The 25,433-nt window shown below is 40.9% G+C and overlaps 3 protein-coding genes across 5 annotated transcripts in view; all 3 read right to left on the minus strand.

Annotated features, from left to right (window-relative positions):
• LOC131313104 (receptor-like serine/threonine-protein kinase SD1-7) overlaps positions 1–25,433 on the minus strand; it is a 62,557-nt gene that overhangs the window by 15,902 nt on the left and 21,222 nt on the right. The window contains exons 1-2 of one of the 3 annotated variants that reach the window (XM_058341218.1): positions 1,015–2,372; positions 341–469 (exon numbers count right to left, since the gene is read on the minus strand). The exons of 1 other annotated variant lie outside the window; for it this stretch is intronic. In XM_058341218.1, coding sequence (XP_058197201.1) covers positions 341–469; positions 1,015–2,284 — 1,399 coding nt within the window. In that variant the 5' untranslated portion in view covers positions 2,285–2,372. Of the gene's footprint in view, positions 1–340; positions 470–1,014; positions 2,373–25,433 lie in introns of those variants that run through there. One more of the 3 variants, XM_058341219.1, reaches the window with a different exon arrangement.
• On the minus strand, positions 7,121–11,337 carry LOC131313110 (receptor-like serine/threonine-protein kinase SD1-6). Its single transcript, XM_058341239.1, has 5 exons — positions 10,986–11,337; positions 10,346–10,556; positions 7,825–8,062; positions 7,587–7,737; positions 7,121–7,504 (listed from the first exon to the last, which is right to left on the minus strand). The coding sequence occupies exons 2-5, from the start codon at positions 10,395–10,397 to the stop codon at positions 7,196–7,198; spliced, it is 750 nt and encodes a 249-aa protein (XP_058197222.1). The 5' UTR covers positions 10,398–10,556; positions 10,986–11,337; the 3' UTR covers positions 7,121–7,195.
• On the minus strand, positions 12,253–13,684 carry LOC131313109 (G-type lectin S-receptor-like serine/threonine-protein kinase At4g27290). Its single transcript, XM_058341238.1, has one exon. The coding sequence runs from the start codon at positions 13,609–13,611 to the stop codon at positions 12,298–12,300; it is 1,314 nt and encodes a 437-aa protein (XP_058197221.1). The 5' UTR covers positions 13,612–13,684; the 3' UTR covers positions 12,253–12,297.

Here is a 25,433-nt window from a genome sequence, read left to right on the forward strand (position 1 = left end):
AAAACTACTTCATGAATATTATTTTTCCATTGTTTGGCTGAACATCATATAGTAAAATCCGACAGATATTCAGAAAATTATGATGCAAAGATTGGCGTTATCACTATTGTAGTGATTTGGGACACCATATCAATCTTATTTGGTCAACCGAGTAAACTCCATTAATTTTCTCTAGTGATAAGGAAAATTCCTTGAAAAAAAACACTGAATTTTACTTATACAAATTGTTGAGCTATATGCTGTGCATGCCACTACTTCAGTGACTAGGAAAACACTTTTGGGATGGTTCATTTTTTAATAGAAAATAGATTAGAGTCTTAGAGAACACATAATATATCACCTCTCCTTTGAGCAGTAATTCGCCTCCGCTTCTTAATAATTACACACCAGCTGATTAAACCCAGTGCAAGAACCACTGAAATGACCGTTACTGATGGGATCAACGCCCTTGGTGTGGTCTTATTGGAGCCTTTTAAGTACCCAACACAACAAAAATGAAAAGCAAAGAGAAATATCAGCATCTACGGAAGTCACGAGGTTATAAAGTTATTTATTGAGAAAGATCAGAAGATATGCTGTGGATGCAGAGTGTTTTCTGTTTGGAATGCCTGTACATTTTCCCTTTGCTGATTTAGGCCCTTCCGTCGAAGGACAACTGATATGCCGAAGGGTGATCAAATACTTTGAATACTAACTTAGCAAAATCTATTTTGAGATGAAGTTGATTCTTAAATCAAGTTCCAAGCCTGTGGACTTCAATTCTGAAACAATGGCATTACTAGCTTTATTCAAAGGGATGATCAAATCTTTTGTAATGCTAAATTGTGAAGGAAAAATACTCAAAGACAACAGATGTATGTTCAAACACAATCAAGATGCATATGTGGCCTAAGTTTGGATACCAAGTGCATCGTGTGGGACCCACGTGCATCAAACAGATCTGGATAAATCTGTGTGTCGGAATTTGCGTTCAAACATCTGTGTCTGTAACACTGCTCATTGTGAAGAACTTACCGAGCTCAAAAGCAGCCAGCCGAACGTACAAATCCTGTCCGCCTTCATGATATTCTCTCATATCAAGCAACTCCCCAGACCAAACCACACACCCACTAATATCAGTTTGAGCAAAACCCAAACAAGAACAATTCTTCAAACAAGCCTCTTCGCAATCCACCCGACTTATCTCTGTCCTATTCCCCAAAAAGTAGGACGTGTCCGGCAATTTCAGCCTGGAAAACCTCCTAAACCCCGCGGCCACCGTACAATTCAACTCTGTCTTTGCCACACACCCACCTGACCAATCCAACCTATTCCACTCCACTGGAACTTTTGGTACAAACCCATCCATGCAATGACAAATTGGTATTTCGTTTATGTTGCAAATCGCATAAGGTCCACAAAGATCATACGTATCACATGAATCCGCTTGCAGTGTTGCTATATCTACCCACTCGCCGCTACCCTGGTTCCATGTGAGGTGCTCAATTAATCCTGTTTGGTTCACCACAAACCTTGAAATGATAGTATCATCAATGTTAACAAACGAGTAGTAGACAAAAGTTGTGTTGTATACGAAATTAGGACTGAAGACAGTGTTCTCTATCATTGGAGTTAGTGGAAGACTTCCACCGAAGCGAACCCCGTCCCATGGTCCACTTCGGTAAGCGATCGTTGATCCTTGGCGAAGTACTAGTTGGGGGAGACCCCGGGGGTCAACCCTGTACGTATAATCGCCCTTGGATGGATCTTGCAAACTATTCCACGACGTTAAGTACCACTCTTGGTTTTTGGAAATATCCCATCCCAGTTTCATGCCGGGTACTAACGTATCGCACGGGTGATCGAAGCTTTGCCATAAATAACTCCCTGTATTGCTATTGACCACAACAAGGTTTCCAATGTCTAGGAGTTGCAAAACAGGACTGGCTGATAACATTGTTGAGTTTGAGGACCAAATGAGATTTGTTTGGTTGGAAGTGATGATTATGTTGCCAGTGGGGCTTATTGTGAGGACACCAGACGTATCTGTTACTGGGTTGTCTTTGTTTGCTACCCAAATGGGCGTTTGTAGTGAGACTTGCTTGAACCATATTCCGACGTAACGGTTTCCAGAGTTGGGTGGAGAGAAGAAGCCTAACTCGAAGGATTCATCCGCGGAAACCAGCGCTCCGCCGGCAGCGTCCGCAAGTGTCTGGTGCGGAGATAGCACGTCGAGCGCGGCGGTGAATTCGGTGAAGAGGGAGAGAGAGGTGAAGAGGGAGAGTAGAATGAGGGGAAGGACCATGGTTCATATGATCTACTGATTAGCAGAAAATGTTTCATGTTTTTGCTTATTTAAATTAGTAAGACAAAAACGTGGTTTGGACTTTTAGACTTTGTACAGACTCTGGTTTGCAAAAATTTTGGACAAGTATTTTGAGTGCTATATATATGCCCCACCTCGCTTAAAAAAAGACTAATTATTTTGGACAAGTAGAGGAAGTTAATGTTTTCTATGCTCTGGTCTATTCAGTCAGACTAATTATTCAGTAGCTCGGGAGCACCTGATGCTCCGGATCACAATAGAATCAAACATTCGAAAGAAATCTATGACTAAGTGCATGGATTCCATGTTGCGGAACCCACGTCTAAATGTATGTATCGCATGTAGACATGTGTTTCTAGAGTGATCTCGAAGCAATACGTGGTTACTCAATAAGTCTAATTACTCTCATTAATCTAACATGACCTAATAGTGGGAAAAAGAGCATACACCAAGGAGAAAAATGAAATCTTCCCTTATTTTTTCATGCGGAAAAGCTATGGACACCGACCAAAGTGGGGCCGATTGTGCACGTACCGGCACACGGGGTCCATCGTGGGTTTCGCACGGATAATCCAAGTTGCTTAATAGTTTTCTATAAAAAATCCGAGGATCCTGTAAATCTAATGAAAAATTGGAAGATTGGTCAAGCACCTACACATATCAAATTGAGCTGATTTTTAACGGGCCCACTTAGATTTTCTTTACAAAATTATCGAATGACTTAAATTATCTGTGCAAAACCCGGAACAGGCCCTACGTGACGGTCAATGCACCATCGGTGCACCTTGGTCGGTGTCTGTGGCAAGATTGTTTTTCATGCGAACACAAAAATTAATCTCTATTATAAAACAGAAGGGTGTGGGGACAAGTTGTTAGAACGGCTTAGATTCATTTGATCCAAAGGCTGTAGTGCATCCTCCCACTTCCCGGTTAAGTGCCTAGGGTTTTCACCTAAATCACACAACTGCCATCCCCTTCCAACCGGGATGCGTAGTGCCGTAGGCACAGGCTAACACTAGTTTTCTATGTTTTGGAACGAAGGCAACCCGGGCTTTTCTACAACACATATATGTATGAACCAAGAAGTCTCACTTATGGGGCAATTGGATGTGCAAAGTTTTTTACCCTAGATTGCTTGGGAAGACTTGCTTTTAGGATTTGACGGCCAATATTTACTCATAGGAAGATCGAGTCCGTCTGGTCCAACCATTTGGTGTAAAAAAAAATTAGTTCAGTCGGATATATTAATGAAAATCTGATTCCTGCAATTTCAAAGATGAAAAATTCAACGAATTGATGAAACCCTTTACAATCTTCGAATAAGCTAATTTTTTTATAAAAAAAAAAAAAACCTTCAAAAAATATTTTGAAAGAAATTTGATAGCTTTGATTGTGGAACCTCGAGGTAGGTCTCACACAACCAAGTGTATATTTAGTATACATCGAATGATGTACCCATAGGTTCGATAATTGCAAGGGTTCTATGTAGGCTGTCAATAAGCTAAAGAAAATGACAAGAAAACACATCCTAATAAATTTTCACTTTCAACATATATTTTTACACACTTCTATACATTGTTTACACATTTCAATACAATTTATCAACCTGAACAATAACCCAATAGATGTTTTTACCATTTTCCTAATTGCAAATGGAGGAAAAAAAATTAGTAGTATAGATGAAGTAAACCAAACGAAAGCGACTCAAATAAAATCATGTCTGAACCAACTACGATATCGTGCAAGTAAAGAGGACCTCTTGACTTTGAAATTGGGAGGTAGCTAGATTCCAGTAATCCGAATTAATCAACCAATAAATGAAGGGACACACTAATATCCCGATTCAACTTTTGGTTTTGACTGGTTTTGTTATCTTAATCAGAGATTAGATTACAAGAATCAACTACACAATAATGAGCCAATTAATCTCATGGTTTTGTTAAGTGGTCCTAATGTACCATCAGTAAATAGCTTAATAACTTGCCTCATTTTGTCACAACGGGCTACTTCTTTAAAGACGAAACAAATACTCTGCGACAATGAGTATACGTTTGAAATGAAAAATGCGATATGCATTATCGGTAAAATGTAGAGTTGATAATACACGTACCTTAGCTCCTTGATTGAAATCATGGAATGTTTAGAGTGCTTTTACGGATCTGAATCTTTATACGTCAATGGTGAAGTGGTTTGTAGTAGTGATCCGACCAGCAGAGTTTCAATAACAATAGAGAAAACATATGTACAACAAAAAGATAGAAATATAACAACACACTTTCATTGTAGCAAATTCTATAGTTGATTGAAACTGATTTGTTTCCACAAGAAACAATAGGTATTTAGAAATCCTCAAGATCCTAAACCTAATTTTGTAGAGCAGTCGTTAAAAAATTGGCACAAAAGGTCAACGATGTCATTCTTTACGGTCATTTTGTTGACCCCACCAACAAGGACAATACGCGTAGCCCTGATGCCAACAACAACACAGCCTACGTCAACAACAATGATTATGTGAATCCCAAAATCAATGCCAACTCAAACCTTAACGCAATACGGAGTATCAACTAAGATGTGCAACTCATATGAGCGATTACCGCCACGACAACACCTACACTCCAACCTCAAGTTCCGTACACCCCTCGTCCCTAAAGATGGATAGATCATAGTAGAAGGAGTCTTAGGCCTACGTTTGACTTGTGATTCTTAGGTCTCAAAAACAATTGACCTTGACGTCAAAGGTCGGCTATTGGCCCATCGCACTATTATCGAAAGTGATCATTTTCTGCAAGTGAGATCTTACTCAATTAAGGGGGGTAGGCAAGACCCTTCTGCACCTAATGCGCTCAAAACGAGGAGGCATAATGAGCTCTTTGGATGGTTAGCGAGCCTCAAGTTGGAAGAAACAGATCGTATGGAGTTGGATCTTCCTCACATTGTCTACGAGGACGAGGACGTATTTCCTGAGGAATTGCTAGGATTACCGCCACCAAGAGAAATCGATTTCACCATCGAGCTACAGCATTAGACATTTTCAACCAACAAATGCTCCCAAAAACAAAATGATCAGTTTTGAAAATTGAATTCAAAGCATAATTAACATCCAAGATCCAACGAATAGAGAATTGGAGATACCGTAAATAAATAATTTACAGGTTTCGACATTTTGATATTGTCTTCAAGCAGAGACAAAAGGTCTTCCACCGCCTGTTAGGGTTCTATTTCGTAGTCAATAGTATAAGCTGCAGTCATGACTGCTACGTACCCTTTTACATATTTCCCCATGCCCTTTTGCCCTTCTAATTAGGGCAAGAATTGACGGTGAATGTTGATGTGGATGTTAGGAAACAATTTTCTTCTTGAATAGTAGTAACTAGGAACAAGTGCCCGCGCCAAAGTCTTCGATCTTTTGCATTTTTCGTTTTCGAGAAACGTATTCTTATTAAGGTACACTTCTTAACAAGGATATGCTGAGAAAAAATGCTAAACCAAAACGTATCCTTGTTAGGTTGCACACATTAATCCGGAGCAACATTCGTAAAGAAAAAATACTAAACCAAAACAGGGGTATGACCTGTGTTTCTTGTGCCAGACATGAGTCCTCGTCTTAAATTTGAATAAATTTTGATTTTGCTTTCTTGTTTGGCATTGTCCGATTTTGGTGCTGTTCATTTTTCGCATAAAGAAGGGCACCAGCCACTACTTTCTGCAAATGTTACAACGGACATTCAAATCAAGATTTCTTATGTGATGCTTCCTCGGTTCCTAATTTGATACAAAATGTGGGACTGATCGCGGGTCTATTTGATGATTCAAACGGTTCATTTTGTAAGTTTCGGTGCATTTAAGGTCGATGCGAAAAACTAATTTCATTGGACTCTGGTATTCGATGAACAAATTATATTTGTCACAAAGACAAATAGGACTAAGATTCTTCAGCGTTTATTTCTCTTCACACAAATATGATGTGACCGAGCTTTTACCAAACTTTGGTGAACTTGGTTTTTTACATAAATGTTAAACACATCAAAACCTATGAGATGAATGGTTCAAATCGTGAAATAAGACCGCGATGAATTCCATTTCGTGTCATACGAGGAATCACCACATGAGGTGAAGTCGTAGTACTACAATATTAAGACCATAGGAGGCAGCTTGTACAACTCTATTCAATGTAAGAGTTATATAAAAATAAATATATAAAAAAAACAACTTTGCCTCTTATTTTGTCCTTATTCAAGTATTCTGCACATTTGTTAGTTTTGCACCAAGTTTTTATGAATTATTAGTTCTTCTCGACGAGAGAAATCAAAAAATAAAAAATTATTACTTTTACCTAATTTTTTTTGCAAATATCCAAGAAAAAACATTTTCTTGGATTTTTACAAACAAAAAAAAAAAGTGGTAAGAGTCATAACTTTTATTTGTCTGATTCATATTCCTTTGCTCGAGAGGAATCACTAATTCACAAAAAAAATTGACGTAAAACTAGCAAAGAAAAACAAATTTTGGAAAAAGACAACAAAAAGAGCCCAAAAAGCCGAGTGGCTTTTTTTGGAAACTCACCCTCAAATTTTAGTAACTATAGAACACTTTTTCGCCCTCAAATAGATTTGTGTTCATTGATTTAGCATATCGTTGAGTTTAAGCTGCTGACTTAGAGCCAAACCGGAAGGTAAGACATAGATTTCAACACCAGCTGCTATGTAACGTATCGATAGTGGTTCTTTGGCTTTTCGATACCATTACACATTCGCCAACTGTTGTGTGGGATGAGAACATAATGAAAATAATAACAAATTTGGGAGTTTGGTAGAGCAAAACTGACACTACTGAAGAACAATATAATTTTTGTAAAAGTTTCTTTACAGGGTTTTAGGACAACAATCCCATCTATCTACCATGAAGTACTGACATTGTTACTTCATTTGAAGCGAGAGGACATATACCAGTTGACAAAAAATCCATCTCCAGAGTAAACCTTTCCGTGTAAAACCTAGGTTGTTTAGGAGGTGGAAGGATTGCATTTTCACTATCTAAGATTAGCAAAACAGCTGACATTGGCGGTCTGTCTTCAGGACGATCTTGCACACACAAAAGGGCCATTTGGATACATTTTACAACTTCTGGTGTGGGAATCGGACTCTCCATCAAAGCATCTACTAGATTCATGGGTTTTCCTTCGTTCCATAGTTTCCATGCCTAACGAAAATAGCAATTCATAAAATTATTCTCAAACATAATGAAAATTGTTCTCTCATAGGAAAAGAAGAATTGTACTCACATGTCCCAAAAGGTTGAGGTCATGATCGGGATGGTAAAATTCTCTGTTCTTCTTTCCACTCACAATCTCCAAAACCAATACACCGAAGCTAAAAACATCAGATTTCACAGAGAAGAGCCCGTTTATGGCATATTCTGGAGACATATATCCACTTCATACAACAAAATAAAAGCGATATCAAATGAAATGAACTATGGATAAGAATAATGAAGGGGAGAGATAAATGAGATATACTTACTAAGTTCCAAGAACCCTATTTGTATTTTCTTCAGACTGATCATCTCCAAACATTCTCGCCAATCCAAAGTCTGAAATTTTAGGATTCATGTCGTCGTCCAACAAAATGTTGCTAGCTTTCAGATCCCTATGAATTATTCTCAATCTTGAATCACGATGGAGATAGAGAAGTCCTCGAGCAATCCCAACTATAATGTCAAAGCGTTTTTGCCAATCCAGTGATCTACCTCTTGTTTGATCTGAGGTAGTTTAGAGTAAGTTAGCGACTTCACCATACAGGTCAACCCTGAGTTTTTGAAGGCCTAAAGCAATAATAAAAAATGATGGAGACCTTTTACGAATTTCTAAGACAAGTATAAAATAAACTAATCACTTTTCCCAAAACAAAAGATCTAGTACTGATCAATATGAAAAAACCCCAACCGCATTCGGGACAAATATTGATCTATCACTTGATGTATTGGCACCGTTCATGCACAAATTTTTAATGGCTTCCAACTTGAAAACTCTTGTGCTACGAAAGGGATAAATTATATTTTTTATGTTGAGCACTCCTACTACACGTGTACGCCTAAAAAAAGAGAGAAGGAAATTAGATTCCAATGAAGCGAGATTAAGGCATTTGGTTGGGGTAACTACTGAAACAAATCCTCTTTCTCTAAACCCTTTCTCTCTATATGTTGGTGAATGCATTCTTTCCAAACCATGTTAATCAATCAAGTCAGTCAAGAAAGTGTGTCGCCCATCAGTACGTGGGTGTGGGTTGTGTGTTGTTTTTAAACACATGGCACAAGCACAACAAGAGCACGGAAAAAGCGCAGGCACAAAAAAAGTACAGGCACAAAACGACATGAGTAAATATAATGGGACAAGCTGTTATACTTATTTTCTACTAATATTTTGTGTAAATTACTTTCAACGATTAATAATTTCGTTTTGCCGAGCAAACCAAAAACCTCCTTGTCAATGATCTATACTGTGGAAAACTTGATTCCAATTAGCAAGATGAATTTTTCTGATAAAAGTGGACACTTTAGTTCTCTAGTTTCCAAGTATGCCTCCGATTATTTTTGGGCCTTGCTTTGATTGGATGCATGTTGGACCTTTATTTTATCTTTGGAGGAGTTTTTTTTTTTTAAGTTATATACTACTTAGAACTACTACATCCCAGACTTTACCTCATCTCTATCCAAAAGGAAGCTTTGGTCTTAGAATGCTCCCCATCTTCTACCTCTAATAAATGGCCTCTTACATTTACAAGAAGGCTCCATCCTTGGGAGGAAAACCAACTTGATTCTTTGCAATCAAAATTGAATAGGTTTCCCATTGATCCCTCTAGAAAAGATTGCCCTCACTGGAAATGGAGCTCCTCTGGCCTCTACTCTGTATGTTCAGCTTACTCAACTTGGGAGAAACAAGTTTTCCAAGTTAATGACTGCCTCAATTCTGTTTGGAAAAACCTTGGACCTGCCAAGATTGATGCTTTTGTTTGGCTAGCTATTGAGGAAAGGATTGCTACTAGATCTGTTTTGGTAAGAAGAAACATTATACCTTTGAATGCTGGTTCCTGCTCAATTCGTACTCTATCTCTTGAGACCCCTCTTCACCTCTTTCTCCAATGTTCACTTGCCTTGCATATTTGGTCTGCCATTCTCTCTTGGTGGCAGGTAACTTGGGTTTGCCCTTCTATGCTTCCTGATTTGATTGATTTTGGTTCTCCAATTCTTTTCAAAATCTTGAGGAAATCTATTGGAACACCACCCTATATGTTGTACTTTAGACAATCTAGAATACTAGAAATGATCTAGTTTTCAAAGACAAACAACCTAATGTCAATGAAGTTGTGGACTTAATCAAGCTCAGGGTGGCTTTGTGGGTTAAAGGAAAATACAACCTGAATTCCTATTCAATTGAAGACTTTAGGAGCCACTTGGATGGAATTAGACGGCACAAGATTTGACAGCCTGGATTTATTGGAGTGAATAGTTTTATTTTGGTTCCTCTTTCTTTTGTTTTGTACCAACTCTTGGTTGGTCTTCTCTTCTCCCCCAGGATTGTGGCTTGCACATGATTGTTCTATGATGCTCTCCCTCTCCTTCTTGACGTACCATTTATCGAGTCTCTAATAAAATTTTATTTTGCCGATCAAAAAAATAATAATTAATAATTTTGTTTTTCCGAGCAAACCAAAAACCTCCTTGTCAATGATCTATACTATGGAAAACTTGATTCCAATTAGTAAGATGAATTTTTCTGATAAAAATGGACCCTTTAGTTCTCTGGTTTACAAGTATGCCTCCTATTATTTTGGGTCTTTCTCTAATTGGATGCATGTTGGGCCATTATTTTATCTTTGGACGGGTTTTTTTTAAGGTATATACTACTTAGGACTACTATATATTTTAGGGCCCTAAAAATCTACCATTTTTTGGGGCCTTAAACCATCACGCCTTGGGCGGGTGGCCCCATCAGCATACATCAAGCAAACTATGAGAAAAGATTTCAAAGGTTGAGGGGCTAACTGAATATGTGTAACTCTAAACTTCTTTTTTGCATGTACTCATATATCAACATCCGTTCTTCTTCATGAATGCAACATCCCAATAGCTTGACCAGATTCCGATGTTGTAGCTTCACAATGAAGATAACCTCATTCTTGAACTCTTTGATGCCTTGCCCCGAAGTCTTGGCGAGTCTCTTCACCGCTACTTGTTGTCCACTTGAGAGTTGACCCTGTGTTTTATCATGAACCCTTACATTAGCCTCAGAAGGATTCATACAAATATAGACACGACATGACCTCGACATGCAAGCAGAACCTTCTCAAAACTAGGAAACAGACACGTTGTGTACACGTGTTATAAATCCATGGAGAAAACAAAAATAATGTTTGAACGAATAACATTACATCAACACTCGATAAATAAATGTTCAAAATGTACGTATGTAATAATTTTGACCCTTCCCCAAATTAATAAGAGCATTTTTAATGTCTTAACATGTCCTTATTGTGTTCCTAGTTTGTTTTGACCAGAGGAAATCATTTACAAATCAGATAAGATTGTGTGAGGCCTGGCCGGGTTGACATTTTCGTACTTCTTAGCTAAACTGAATGACAACTGAGCATTCCCTTTATATGACTTTTAAAACATTTGCAATTACCTTATAAACGGGACCAAATCCACCTTCTCCAATCTTATTTTCATAGGAGAAATTATCAGTGGCTCTTGAAATGGTGGCCAAATCAAATAAAGGTAGTTCTAGGTCCTCCTCTGCAGTATTTCTGTTGTTTTCTTGGACCTGTTGGCTTCCAGTCTCCAGTCTCTGAGCTGAAATATTTCAAGCATATAAATAAGGGCAATAGCAACCCAAACAGGATATCCTCTGGTGAAGAACAAGATAAATAGATATATAAGAAGAGAATAAGAAAAGATCCATCATTTAGGCTCTCTGTTTGTTTCAACTTACTTTCAAGGAAGCAAGAGTTTTACTTGTAAAATTACTTCATGAATATTAGTTTTACTTGTAAAGTCCAACAGATATTCAGAGAATTTATGGTGCAAAGATTGGTGTTATCAGTAGCTAAGGTAGGCCAAAGACATCAATGACATACTACTTTCAAGGGCCTGAAAATCAATTTAACATAACTGAAGAATTTGTAGTGACTTGTGACTCCATATCAATCTTATTTGGTCAACTGAGTAAACTCCATTAATTTTCTCTATTGAAAAGGAAAATTACTTGAAAAAAAAACACCGAATTTTACTTATACAACTTGTTGAGCTATATGGTGTGCATCCCACTACTTTAGTGACTAGGAAAACACTTTTGGGATAGTTCATTTTTGAATAGAAAATAGATTAGAGTCTTAGAGAACACATAATATATCACCTCTCCTTTGAGCAGTAATTCGCCTCCGCTTCTTAATAATTACACACCAGCTGATTAAACCCAGTGCAAGAACCCCTGAAATGACCGTTACTGATGGGATCAACGCCCTTGGTGTGGTCTTATTGGAGCCTTTTAAGTACCCAACACAACAAAAATGAAAAGCAAGATCAGAAGATATGCCTGTACATAATATATGTGTCTTGAGTGTTTTCTGTTTGGAATGCCTGTACATTTTCCCTTTGCTGATTTAGGCCCTTCCATCGAAGGACAACTGATATGCCGAAGGGTGATCAAATACTTTGAATGCTAAGTTAGCAAATATATTCTGAGATAAAGTTGATTGTTAAATCATGTTCCATGCCTGTGGACTTCAATTCTGAAACAATGGCATTACTAGCTTTATTCAAAGAGATGATCAAATCTTTTGCAATGCTAAATTGTGAAGGAAAAATACTCAAGACACATATGTATGTTCAAACATAATCAAGATGCATATGTGGCCTAAGTTTGGTTACCAAGTGCATCGTGTGGGACCCACGTGCATCAAACAGATCTAGATAAATCTGTGTGTCGGAATTTGCGTTCAAACATCTGTGTCCGTAATACTGCTCATTGTGAAGAACTTACTGAGCTCAGAAGCAGCCAGCCGAACGTACAAATCCTGTCCGCCTTCATGATACTCTCTCATATCAAGCAACTCCCCAGACCAAACCACACACCCACTAATATCAGTTTGAGCAAATCCCAAACAAGAACAATTCTTCAAACAAGCCTCTTCGCAATCCACCCGACTTATCTCTGTCCTATTCACCAAAAAGTAGGACGTGTCCGGCAATTTCAGCCTGGAAAACCTCCTAAACCCCGCGGCCACCGTACAATTCAACTCTGTCTTTGCCACACACCCACCTGACCAATCCAACCTATTCCACTCCACTGGAACTTTTGGTACAAACCCATCCATGCAATGACAAATTCGTATTTCGTTTATGTTGCAAATCGCATAAGGTCCACAAAGATCATACGTATCACATGAATCCGCTTGCAGTGTTGCTATATCTACCCACTCGCCGCTCCCCTGTTTCCATGCGAGGTGCTCAAGTAATCCTGTTTGGTTCACCACAAACCTTGAAATGATAGTATCCTCAATGTTAACAAACGAGTAGTAGACAAAAGTTGTGTTGTATACGAAATTAGGACTGAAGACGGTGTTCTCTTTCATTGGAGTTAGTGGAGGACTTCCACCGAAGCGAACACCGTCCCATGGTCCACTTCGGTAAGAGATCGTTGATCCTCGGCGAAGTACTAGTTGGGGGAGGCCCCGAGGGTCCACCCTGTACGTATAATCGCCTGTGGATGGTTCTTGCAAACTATTCCCCGACGTTAAGTACCACTCTTGGTTTTTGGAAATATCCCATCCCAGTTTCATACCGGGTACTAACGTATCGCACGGGTGATCGAAGCTTTGCCATAAATAACTCCCTGTATTGCTATTGACCACAACAAGGTTTCCAATGTCTAGGAGTTGCAAAACAGGACTGGCTGATAACATTGTTGAGTTTGAGGACCAAATGAGATTTGTTTGGTTGGAAGTGATGATTATGTTGCCAGTGGGGCTTATTGTGAGGACACCAGACGTATCTGTTACTGGGTTGTCTTTGTTTGCTACCCAAATGGGCGTTTGTAGTGAGACTTGCTTGAACCATATTCCGACGTAACGGTTTCCAGAGTTGGGTGGAGAGAAGAAGCCTAACTCGAAGGATTCATCCGCGGAAACCAGCATTCCGCCGGCAGCGTCCGCAAGTGTCTGGTGCGGAGATAGCACGTCGAGCGCGGCGGTGAATTCGGTGAAGAGGGAGGGAGAGGTGAAGAAGGAGAGGAGAATGAGGGGAAGGACCATGGTTCATATGATCTACTGATTAGCAGAAAATGTTTCATGTTTTTGCTTATTTAAATTAGTAAGACAAAAACGTGGTTTGGCCTTTTAGACTTTGTACAGACTCTGGTTTGCCAAAATTTTGGACAAGTATTTTGAGTGCTATATATATGCCCCACCTCGCTTAAAAAAAAACTTGTGGTTGGTAGAGGAAGTTAATGTTTTCAATTCTCTGGTCTATTAAGTCAGACTAATTATTCAATAGCTCAGGAACATCTGATGCTCCGGATAACAAAAGAATCAAACATTCGAAAGGAATCCATGACTAAGTGCATGGATCCCATATTGCGGAACCCGCGTCTAGTGTATGTATCCCATTTAGACATGTGTTTCTGGAGTGATCACGAAGCAATACGTGGTTACTCAATAAGTCTAATTACTCTCACTATTCTAACATGGCCGTATCGCTCCATTTAGTAAGGGTGCCGCTATTCGCAGCCCTTTATTTTCTCCCGTAGCCCACTACATTTCGGTAAATGGTTGTTGAAAATCATAAATAACATTTTGGTAAATTGCTGTTGAAAACAAGATTATATTTCGGTAACTACATGTCGAAAATATGTTCAACTTTCGGTAAACAACTGCCGAACATGCATTTTCGGTAAACATCTGTTGAAAAAAATATTATATTTCGGTAATTGGATGCTGAAAATATATCTCAATTTCGGTAACTAACTGTCTAGTATAATTAGAAATTTTTAACGGGCTATAGGAGTAAATAGAGGGCTGCGAATTGCAGCGCCCTTTAGTAATGAACCCCACGTAATTCGCCAGTGAGATAGAATTGACGTATGTCTCCTAGATTTTTATTTTTGAGTAAACTTTAGTCTGTCCACTCAAAATTAAAACCTTTTCACTTTGGTCCTTTGGTTCAAAAAAGCAAATAAATAAATTTGGTCCTGAAACATAGTAAACAATTTTTTAATATCCCGCCACCTGAAAGACTGCTGTCAGTAAGTTGACGGTAATTGCCTAGTTAGAGCCACTTTGATCGCAAATGTTTCATTGTGCCCCCTTTTGCTATAATAATATTTATTAAAAATTCTTAAAATTGCACAACCTCGCAATATCCTAATTGTTCACAAAAGAAGTACTATATAATCAAATATTTACGGGTATTTAGAGCTAATCCATTGAATTTTCTAAGAACAAGTCTTGACCACATCATTTGAATGGTGCATGCCCTCTTGTGGCAAGTTCTATCCAGTGGCGAAATCAGGATTTTTATTCGATGGGGGTCGGAGTAATAGACATATTTTTTTTTATACTTATTATATCATAAAATTCTGAAGCTGGGTGACTAGTCTTAGAGTTGTCCCTCTTACTATTGCAGTGGTGGTGAAGCTCTTGGTGGTAGAATCGGTTTTCAAATACCCGAAGCTTAACATATTAAGGGGTCATTCGACCTAATAAGCCAAATGGTTTTCTTTTTTCTTATTCAAATTTTTTTCACATTTGTTAATTTTTCGTCAATTTTTTGTGGATTATTGCTTCATCATGACGAGATGTATCTAAAACATACAAAATTATGATTGAAACCTAAATTTTTTAAATAAAGACCAAAATAAGCCAACGCGGAAAAAAATTAAATTTTAATAAAAACAAAAAAATAAGACATTTGGCTTATTCCGAATGACTCCTAATTGTATTAGGGAATCGTAGGTCATCATTTGAAGAATCAATCCATTGACGTCTGGTTGGAGGCTTCTTTGTTGCTTGATATATTCCTTCTCGCTCTCCACCTTCGCCCTTTCCCCTCTTATCTCTTATATTTTTCATATTTTTCTATTTTCTTAATTTTCTCCCAAAAAAAAAGTATTGACAGTATACTTTTGGGTATCTGATGAGGTTCCTATGAAATATCGGTCGGGATTCAAGCGCGTCAACACGTGACGCCGACAATTGTCTTCAAATTAATGGCGGCCGTTGCCTGATGGTGGGGTATTGAAAACATTTACTAAGCTTTAGGGTCCAAGTGAAAATATTGTTAGTCCATGCATGGTGCAAAGTGGGAAAAAGAGCATACACCAAGGAGAAAAATGAAATCTCCCCTTATTTTCTCATGCGGAAAAGCTATGGACACCGACCAAAGTAGGACCGATTGTGCACGTACCGGCACACGGAGTCCATCGTGGGTTTCACACGATAATCCAAGTCGTTGAATAATTTTCTAAAAAAAATCCGAGGATCCTGTAAATCTAATGAAAAATTAGAAGAATGGTCAAGTACCTACACATATCAGAATGAGCTGATTTTTAACGGGACCACTTGGATTTTCTTTACAAAATTATCGAACGACTCAAATTATCCGTGCGAAACCCGGAACAGGCCCTGAATCACGGTCAATGCACCATCGGTGCACCTTGGTCGGAGTCTGTGGCAAGATTGTTTTTCATGCGAACACAAAAATTAATTTTCTATGTTTTGGAACGAAGACAACCCGGGCTTTTCTACAACACATATATGTATGAACCAAGAAGTCTCACTTATGGGGCAATTGGATGTGCAAAGTATTTTACCCTAGATTGCTTGGGAAGACTTGCTTTTAGGATTTGACTGCCAATATTTACTCACTTAAGGGGCAGTTGGATGTGCAAAGTATTTTACCCTAGATTGCTTGGGAAGACTTACTCATAGGAAGAGTCCGTCGGGTCCACCCATTTGGTGTAAAAAAAATTAGTTTAGTCGGATATATTAATGAAAATCTGATCCCTGCGATTTCAAAGATGAAAAATTCAACGAATTGATGAAACCCTTTACGATCTTCGAATAAGCTAATTTTTTTATAAAAAAAACCTTCAAAAAATATTTTGAAAGAAAGTTGATAGTTTTGATTGTGGAACCTCGAGGTAGGTCTCACACAACCAAGTGTATATTTAGTATACACCGAATGATGTACCCATAGTTTGTTTTTTTTAACGAACCAAATTACTGGGATGACATTGAGAAGATACAAGTTCGATAATTGCAAGGGTTCTATGTAGGCTGTCAATAAGCTAAAGAAAATGACAAGAAAACACATATCCTAATAAACTTTTTACACTTTCAACATACATTTTTACACACTTCTATACATTGTTCACACATTTCAAAACAATTTCTCAACCTTAACAATAACCCAGTAGATGTTTTTATCATTTTCCTAATTGCAAATGGGGGAAAAAAATTAGTAGTATAGATGAAGTAAACCAAACGAAAGCGAGTCAAATAAAATTACGTCTGAACCAACTACGATATCGTGCAAGAGGACCTCTTGACTTTGAAATTGGGAGGTAGCTAGATTCCAGTAATCCAAATTAATCAACCAATAAATGAAGGGACACACTAATTTCCCGATTCAACTTTTGGTTTTGATTGGTTTTGTTATCTTAATCAGAGATTAGATTACAAGAATCAACTACACAACAAATGAGCCAATTAATCTCATGGTTTTGTTAAGTGGTCTCCTAATGTACCATCAGTAAATAGCTTAATAACTTGCCTCATTTTGTCACAATGGGCTACTTTTTTAAAGACGAAACAAATGCTCTGCGACAATGAGTATACGTTTGAAATGAAAAATGCGCTTTGCATTGTCAGTAAAATGTAGAGTTGATAATACACGTACCTTAGCCCCTTGATTGAAATCATGGAATGTTTAGAGTACTTCTACAGATCTGAATCTCAGTACATCAATGGTGAAGTGGTTGTAGTAGTGATCCGACCAGCATAGTTTCAATAACAAAAGAGAAAACATATGTACGAGAAGCCAGAAATATAACAACACACTTTCATTGTAGCAAATTCTATAGTTGATTGCAGCTGATTTGTTTCCACAAGAGACAACAGGTATTTAGAAACCCTCAAGACCCTAAACCTAGCTTTGTGGAGCAGTCGTTAATTACAAGATTGGCACAAAAGGTCAATGATGTCATTCTCTACGGTCATTTTGTCGACCCCACCAACAAGGACAATACACGTAGCCCTGATGCCAATGACAACGTAGCCTACGTCGACAACAATGATTACGTGAATCCCAAAATCAATGCCAACTCAAACCCCAATGCAATACGGAGTATCAACTAGGATGTGCAACTCATATGAGCGATTACCGTCACGACAACACCTACACTCCAACCTCAAGTTCCGTACACCCCTCATCCCTAAAGATGGATAGATCATAGTAGAAGGAGTCTTAGGCCTTTGGCTTGAGATTCTTATGTCACAAAAACAATTGACCTTGACGTCAAGGGTCGGCTATTAGCCCATCGCACTATTATCGAAAGTGATAAGATCGAGAAGCGAAAAATCATTTCCGCAAGTGAGGTCTTACTCATTTAAGGGGGGTAGGCAAGACCCTTTTGCACCTAATCCGCACAAAACGAGCTGGCATAATGAGCTCTTTGGATGGTTAGCGAGCCTCAAGTTCGAAGAAACAGATTGTATGCTGTTGGGTCTTCCGCACATTGTCTGCGAGTACGAGGACGTGTTTCCTGAGGAATTTCTAGGATTACTGCCACCAAGAGAAATCGATTCCACTATTGAGCTACAGCATTAGACATTTTCAACCTACAAATGCTCCCAAAAACAAAAATGGTCAGTTTTGAAAATTGAATTCAAAGCATTGTTAAAATCGAAGAACCAACGAATCGAGAATTGGGGATACCGTAAATAAATAATTTACAGGTTTCGACATTTCGATATTGTCTTCAGGCAGAGACAGAAGGTCTTCCACCGCCTGTTAGGGTGCTATTTCGCTGCAGTCAATAGTATAAGCTGCGGTCATGACTGCTACGTACCCTTTTACATATTTCCCGATGCATGCCCTTTTGCCCTTCTAATTAGGGCAAGTGTAGAGACCCCAATCTGGGCTTCCAGATTAGTTTACTTACGGTTTTTGATTCCCCAATGATGAAATGGATCAAGAACACCCCGGGAATGATAGGGTGTTTGAGTTTTGAGTGTTTGCAAAGCCTTTGAACCTAACCTAGCCTAAGCCACTTCAAAAGAGCCAAAAACCCTTTTGGTACGCGTTGGTTGAGAGCCCGCGTGCGTAGATCAACTTGACAAGTGTTGGTCAATGGTCAATGCTTGATCGTTGACCAACGCGTGAGTAGGTGGTACACCCGCGCCAGGGCGCAACCATCTCGCACCAGGGCGCAACTATCCCGCGCCGGGGCGCACCATCGCGCGACGAACTGAAACCATCACGCGATGGTCAAACTGCCAGGTGGTGGTCAACAGTCAAAGCTTGACCGTTGACCATCGCGCGCCAAGGCGCACCATCGTGCACCAGACTGACTCCATCGCGCGATGGTCCAAGATATCCCCATCACCTTTATCAGCTGGTAAGCTTAACCACCAAGCAAACCTCAGCCAGTCTCGTGAACTGGCTGAGCTCCTCTCCTTGCACCAACCAGATTCACCTCCCTCTCTCCCTATAAATACCACATTTGTTCATCCATTTAAAGTGTTCAAGAATTTCAAAAGGTTACACCATCCCACCACCATTCTCACACCTCAACCAAGCAACAAGCTACCTTGTTCTTTGCATCAACCACTCAAATAAACACTTCAAATCCTATTTTCAACCTCCAAGCTCAAACATCATTCAAACTCAAAAATCAAAGGTATAGTTTACCTTTGTTCTGCTCTCTGTTCTGATCCCTGAGGGGGGCTGGCAGGGCCAAGGCTGGTAATCAATACCAGTCCTGGTCCTAAAGCTGGCAAGGTTTCAAAAACCGTAGAGGCAAGAACCAGCGCGCGACGGTCCCATATACGGGCGCGACACTCTCACTTTATCGCGCGATGGACCGCATGGGGATTGGTTTCTTGCTATTTTTGTGTATTTATTTATATATAGATCACTGTTAAGCATGTTAAAAACCAGTTTACCGCTTTCCTTTGTTAGAAACTGCTAGTTTGTTTGTAGTTAATTTGTGTTTCTGCTGTTTTGAAGTACCCCTTGGATCATTCTGGACATGTCCCAAACCCAGAAATATGTAAACCACACACTGGTTAAAAAGCTCAAACCATCGCGCGCTGGAGCGCACCATCGCGCGTCAGAGCGCATCCTCGCGCACCAGACTGTCTCCGACCAATGAGTGGCCTTGCACGGGTAGCTCGGCCTTAGGCCATTATTTTGTCCCCACACTGTTTATGGGGTGTTTTATTAATTTGTAGGTCTTTACAGCCTTTAAACTGTATATTATGTTGCTTATAACTGCGTGGTTTGTCCTGGGTGTACACTGGTCCTTCCAGAGCCCAGAGAGTTTGAGAATAAAAGCTGTGGGTTTGAGCTCACCGGCGTGCGCGTGTCTTGGAGTTGCACGCGCAGGAGTAAACAACATGCAGTGACTTGTTCAGTGCATGCTAGTTTCTTCATGCGCGCGTCATTTCAAAACAAGGGCCTCCCAGTTTGTTTAAACTCCCACAGGAGTCTGTTCTCATCCTATACAAACTGTCATCCATGCTATTCTATCACATCCTGCAAACATGTTACAGCTTTAAATCCCCTTTAATTGTTCCCCCGCCCTAATTGGCTAAAAAATTGATTAATCAAACAGAATCGCAAATATTTTTCGCAAATGCCTAAGTAAAGACCGATCTCCGGATTGGGCGAGAGGGGTGCCTTAAAACCCTTCCCCTCTCGTAACCTAGCTGCTCCCGAACCCAGATATGGTTATGACGGACTGGTGCCTTCACCTTTTTCAAATCAAACAACGTAGCGAGCGTTTCAAGTTTGGTTCCTTAGGTGTCGGACCTTCAAACCCAAGTGGCGACTCTGAATTGAGCGCTCGTTTGCCAAAAGAAAGCGCGCTCATCGATCCGCCCCTTTTTTTCTAGGCACGCTGCCCACAGTGGCAACTCTACTGGGGATCGAATCAATATTGGTCTATACTTAGATTTTAATACGCTTGAGAACAATCCCACAAAAGTTTTTCAAAATAGTGAGCTTCGCGCTGCTAAAGAAAGGATTGGTGATTTAACAGGACCTTGTGTTCGGCCATCCTGACTGGGGCTTTTTCGATTGTTCTCTTGTGTAGTTTCTTCTAAGTATTGGTTTATAAGGCACTCTTGGAACGCCTAACGGCTCAAGGCCACCTTGACTAGTACATCGATCGAGCCAAAACACCCATCCGTCAACCTACCAACAATCCAAACCCCAACGAGCCATGACCAACGATACATGTCATCCACGGCCCAGTGACCAAGGAGTCCGAAACCAACCTTCAAGCCGACCTCAATCGTGCCTCCACCTCAAAGCAGGTACTCACGGTAGTACCTGGTTCAAAGCAGCCACGCCTGCAGGATGTGCCAAAATGGACAATCACCTTTACCGAAAGTGACCTCGAAATGGTGCAAACCCCTCACTCTGACGCCCTTGTGGTTACCGTCCAAATTGGCATCCACGATGTCAAGTGCGTTCTCATCGATCAAGGAAGCTCGGCAGAGATCATGTACTATGACCTTTTCAAAAAGCTCGATCTACCAGAATCAACATTACAGCAAGCCGAAGTCCCCCTCATCAGATTTAATGGAGCTCCAGTCTGGCCGCTCTGCCAGATCTTCCTTCCAGACGTCGTTGGCTCGAAAATTTTGAGCATTGAGTTCATCGTTGTCAATGTGCCAAGCCCATATAACGCTATACTTGGCCGAACCTGGCTTCACGGCATACAGGCCGTCATTTCCATTTACCACCAGGTCGTCCACTTTATTGGGGCGAACGGAAGGCAAGAAGATTTACTTGGCAATCAAGTCGCTTCCAAAAAATGCTACGTCTCAGCTGTTCACAACTCCTCCAAAGCGAAGCAGGTACAATGGGTCGAAGTCCCAGACATGGCCGTCATAAAAGACATCGGTGAGAAGGCCGAAGATAAAGCAGTTGAAGACCTTATCTCAATGCCAATCAATGAGGATGGCTCTCGTTTCTTTTTACTTGGCTCTTCCCTCAATGACGCCGAGTGCAAAGAAATGTTCCAATTCCTCAAAGACAATATGGAAGTTTTTGCATGGACCCCTAATAAAATGCCAAGGGTCGATCCTTATTATCCTAATTTCATTTGTCATTCCTTCAACATCAAAAAGGATTCCAAACCAATCATCTAGAAGGCCCGACGCTCGACTCCCGGGCACGCCGAAGCCGTCGTAGATGAAGTCAACCGCCTGCTGGAGGCTAATGCAATACAAGAAGTATAATACCCAACGTGGTTGTCAAACATAGTTGTCGTCAAGAAGAAGAATAGCAAATGGTGAGTTTGCGTTGATTACACCAATCTTAACGATGCCTATCCGAAAGATTGGTTTCTGCTTCCCAAGATAGATCAACTGGTGGACGCGAAGGCAGGCCATGCTTGGCTAAGCCTCCTAGACGCTTACCGTGGCTGTCACCAGATAGCCATGGACCCAGAAGATATGGAAAAGATGGCCCTTATCACCCCATACGGCATCTTCTGTTATCGAGTGATGCCGTTCGGGCTCAAAAACTCAGGTGCCACTTTCAACCGTGCCATCTTCAAAATGCTCCACAAACAGATTGGCCACACCGTGGAAGCCTATATTGACAACCTCGTCGTCAAAAGCTAGAAAGAATACAACCACCTCCAAGAATTAGCGAAAGTTTTCAAAATTCTCAAACTCCACAAGCTCCGCATGAACCCAGAGAAGTGTGCATTCAGCGTTAGTGTTGGAAAATTTCTTGGGCATTTGGTCACAAGGCGCAGTATCGAAGCCGACCCCAACCAAATCAAGGCCGTTGCAGACTTGTGGCCACCAAGAACAATCAAAGAAGTACAAAGGCTTACAGGAATGGCAGCGCCTCTGAACCGCTTCATCAGCAAACCCTCAGACAAATGCCATGCCTTTTTCCATGCATTGAAGGGCAAAAGCCGTCGCAGCTTCAAATGGACCCCTGAGTGCGACACAGCGTTAGCTGAGCTAAAGGGCTACCTGAGCTCGGCTCCACTAATGGTGAAACCAAAGGAATTCAAAACTCTATACTTATACCTTGCAGTCTCGGCTCATGCCATTAGTTCAGGTCTTATTTGGCAAGAAGGCACCGACGACATGCCGATTTACTTTACCAGCAAGACGCTCCTACCCGAACAAACACGATACCTACCTCTCGAGAAGTTGGCACTTGCACTCGTCTCAGCTGCGAGGAAACTCTTGCCATATTTCTAGTCTCGTACAATCACTGTCTTAATGGAGCACCCTCTCAAGAGCCTTTTTCGGAAAGCGGACCTCTCCAATAGGGTCTCCAAATGGGTAGTTGAACTAGCAAATTTCAACATTCATTTTGAACCACGGACGGCAATTAAAGGGCAGATCCTCGCCGACTTCATCGCCGAGCTTACTCTAAAAGACACGGACATTCTCAACACTCCCATCCCACCCCAACCCATCGCCGAGCACAGAGTTTCACCGTAGCCTTGGCACCTTTTCCAAAGAGATATTTGGCGCCTACATGTTGATGGAACCACTAACAGCAATGGGGCAAGGGTCGTCCTGGTCTCCTCTTGCGAGACACTACATGAAAGTGCTATCAGCATCGACTTCCTTGCTACCAACAATGAAGCCGAATATGAGGCCCTTTTAGCTGGCTTGCGCTCAACGACCACACTGAAGGTGGAAGATCTAGCTATCTTCTGCGACTCCCAACTCATCATCAATCAGGTTCTAGGAGACTATGAAGCCCGAGATCCCAGAATGCTGAAATAGCAAGCAACAGCAGCCGAACTCATCCAACAGTTCAAGAATTTCAAGATTGAGCAGATCAACCGCGAGCACAACGCCCACGCAGATGCACTCGCTGGCCTAGCTTCGGCATCAAAGGCTTCAAAATTCAGGACCATCCACTTCGGAAACATTGACCACCCGTCCTCCGAAGCAACACCAGAAGTACTCAACGTTGAGCTCAGCCCAAGTTAGATGGACGAGATTGTTGCTTTCCTCCGCAACGACACTCTACCACCTGACAAGAAGGAAGCTTACCATATCAAAACCAAGGCCGCTTACTACTGGCTTTCCGAAAGTGCCCAACTCTACAGGAAATCCATCTTTGGACCGTACCTTCTCATAATCCACCAAACCCAACTTCCAGAAATTCTCGCCGAGCTTCACTCAGGTAGCTGCGGCTGCCACTCCGGCGGACGTTCCTTCGTCAACATGCGATAAGTCAAGGATATTTTTGGAAGAACATGAAAAAAGACTGTGAAGAAGTTGTTCGTAAATACCGATCGTGCCAGCTATTCTCCCCCATCCCCAAGCAACCCACCCAGAATCTCTCCCCAATCACCAACCTATGGCCATTTGCTCAGTGGGGGCTTGACATCGTTGGCAAGTTGCCAACTGCTCCAGGCGGCTTCAAATACCTCATCACAGCAACGAATTACTTCTCCAAATGGGTGGAGGCCGAACCCCTTGTCACAATCACTGAGGATGACATTCAGAGATTCGTCTGGAAGAACATTGTAACAAGGTTTGGCATTCCTTATGCCATCATCTCGGACAACGAGACCCAATTTGTCGACAAAGACCTCACCAGCCTTGCGCCAAATTTGGAATACGCTTCTTCAACTCCACCTCTGCATACCCTTAAGGAAATGGGCAAGCCAAAGTAATGAACAAGACAATCTGTGCTGGGATCAAGCATCGGCTAAATTCTAGGAGAAGCAAGTGGGTTGAAGAGCTACCACGCGTTCTATGGGCTTATCGTTCTACACCTCGACGATCCACAGGCCAGACACCCTTCTCAATGGCATTCAGCATGGAGGCCGTCATCCCACTAGAATCCCGATTCCCGACCCTGAGAACAGGAAACTTCGATCCAAAAACCAATGACGAAGCTATGGAACAAAAGCTTATTTTGGCAGAAGAAAAATGTGATGACGCTAGGCTAAAGCTCGCCGAATACCAACAGCAAGTGGCCAAAGGATATAACCGAAGTGTGAGGACCAAAACCTTCAAACCAGATGATTTGGTATGGAGAAAAGTTGTACAGGACAGCAAGAAGACGAAATTCAAGCCCAATTGGGAGGGGCCATTTCATGTAATCCAGATTGCTGGAGAAGGAGCTTACGTCTTGGAAGACACGAATGGGAAGGTGCTCACCAACCCGTGGAATGCTTAGAACCTAAAAAAGGCTTACATGTGATCTACCCTAACAGTATACCTTGTGTTCGGCCACTGCTTATCTTATTTTATATTTTTGCTTCTTTAGTTCAAATCGGCTTCGGCCATTATCCATGTTTTACTTCATGTTGTTAAATTGGCTTCGGCCCCAGTCCTCGTTTATTTCAAATTTGTGCTCGTTATTCCTAAAATACAAGTTCTTGCTCAACAATTGATGTCCCTCGCACTTTTTCATTTTCATTCATTTATGTTATACCCTTTAATTTAAACAGCCCTCGGCACTTGCTGCCAAACGTAAACGATGACTTTGGTCACACCCACAAACGGCGTCTCGCCATTGCTTCGACCACTATTGACGTCCAAAGAAGCAAAAATAGGACATATGGTCCACCGAGCCTAAGGCACACATCACGGCTAGAACTTATGCTACGGTTAAGCTTGGCAAGATATTAAGGCCAGCCACAGTTCGGTTACGCTCACGATTTGGTGAGCAAACCACCCACAAACATCAAACATCTAAGTCCTTCGTCCTTTGGCTAACGGATGAGCATTTTGGCCGAATCCCAATCAAAAGTAGGAAAACACCTATCAAACTTAAAGAACTATGGCTAGGAGCTGGGACTATGGCCGAACTCCAACCTGATAAAGAACCCATATTCAACTTCATAACAACA

This window comes from Rhododendron vialii, chromosome 13a (genome assembly GCF_030253575.1).
Source record: "Rhododendron vialii isolate Sample 1 chromosome 13a, ASM3025357v1".
Taxonomy (NCBI): domain Eukaryota; kingdom Viridiplantae; phylum Streptophyta; class Magnoliopsida; order Ericales; family Ericaceae; genus Rhododendron; species Rhododendron vialii.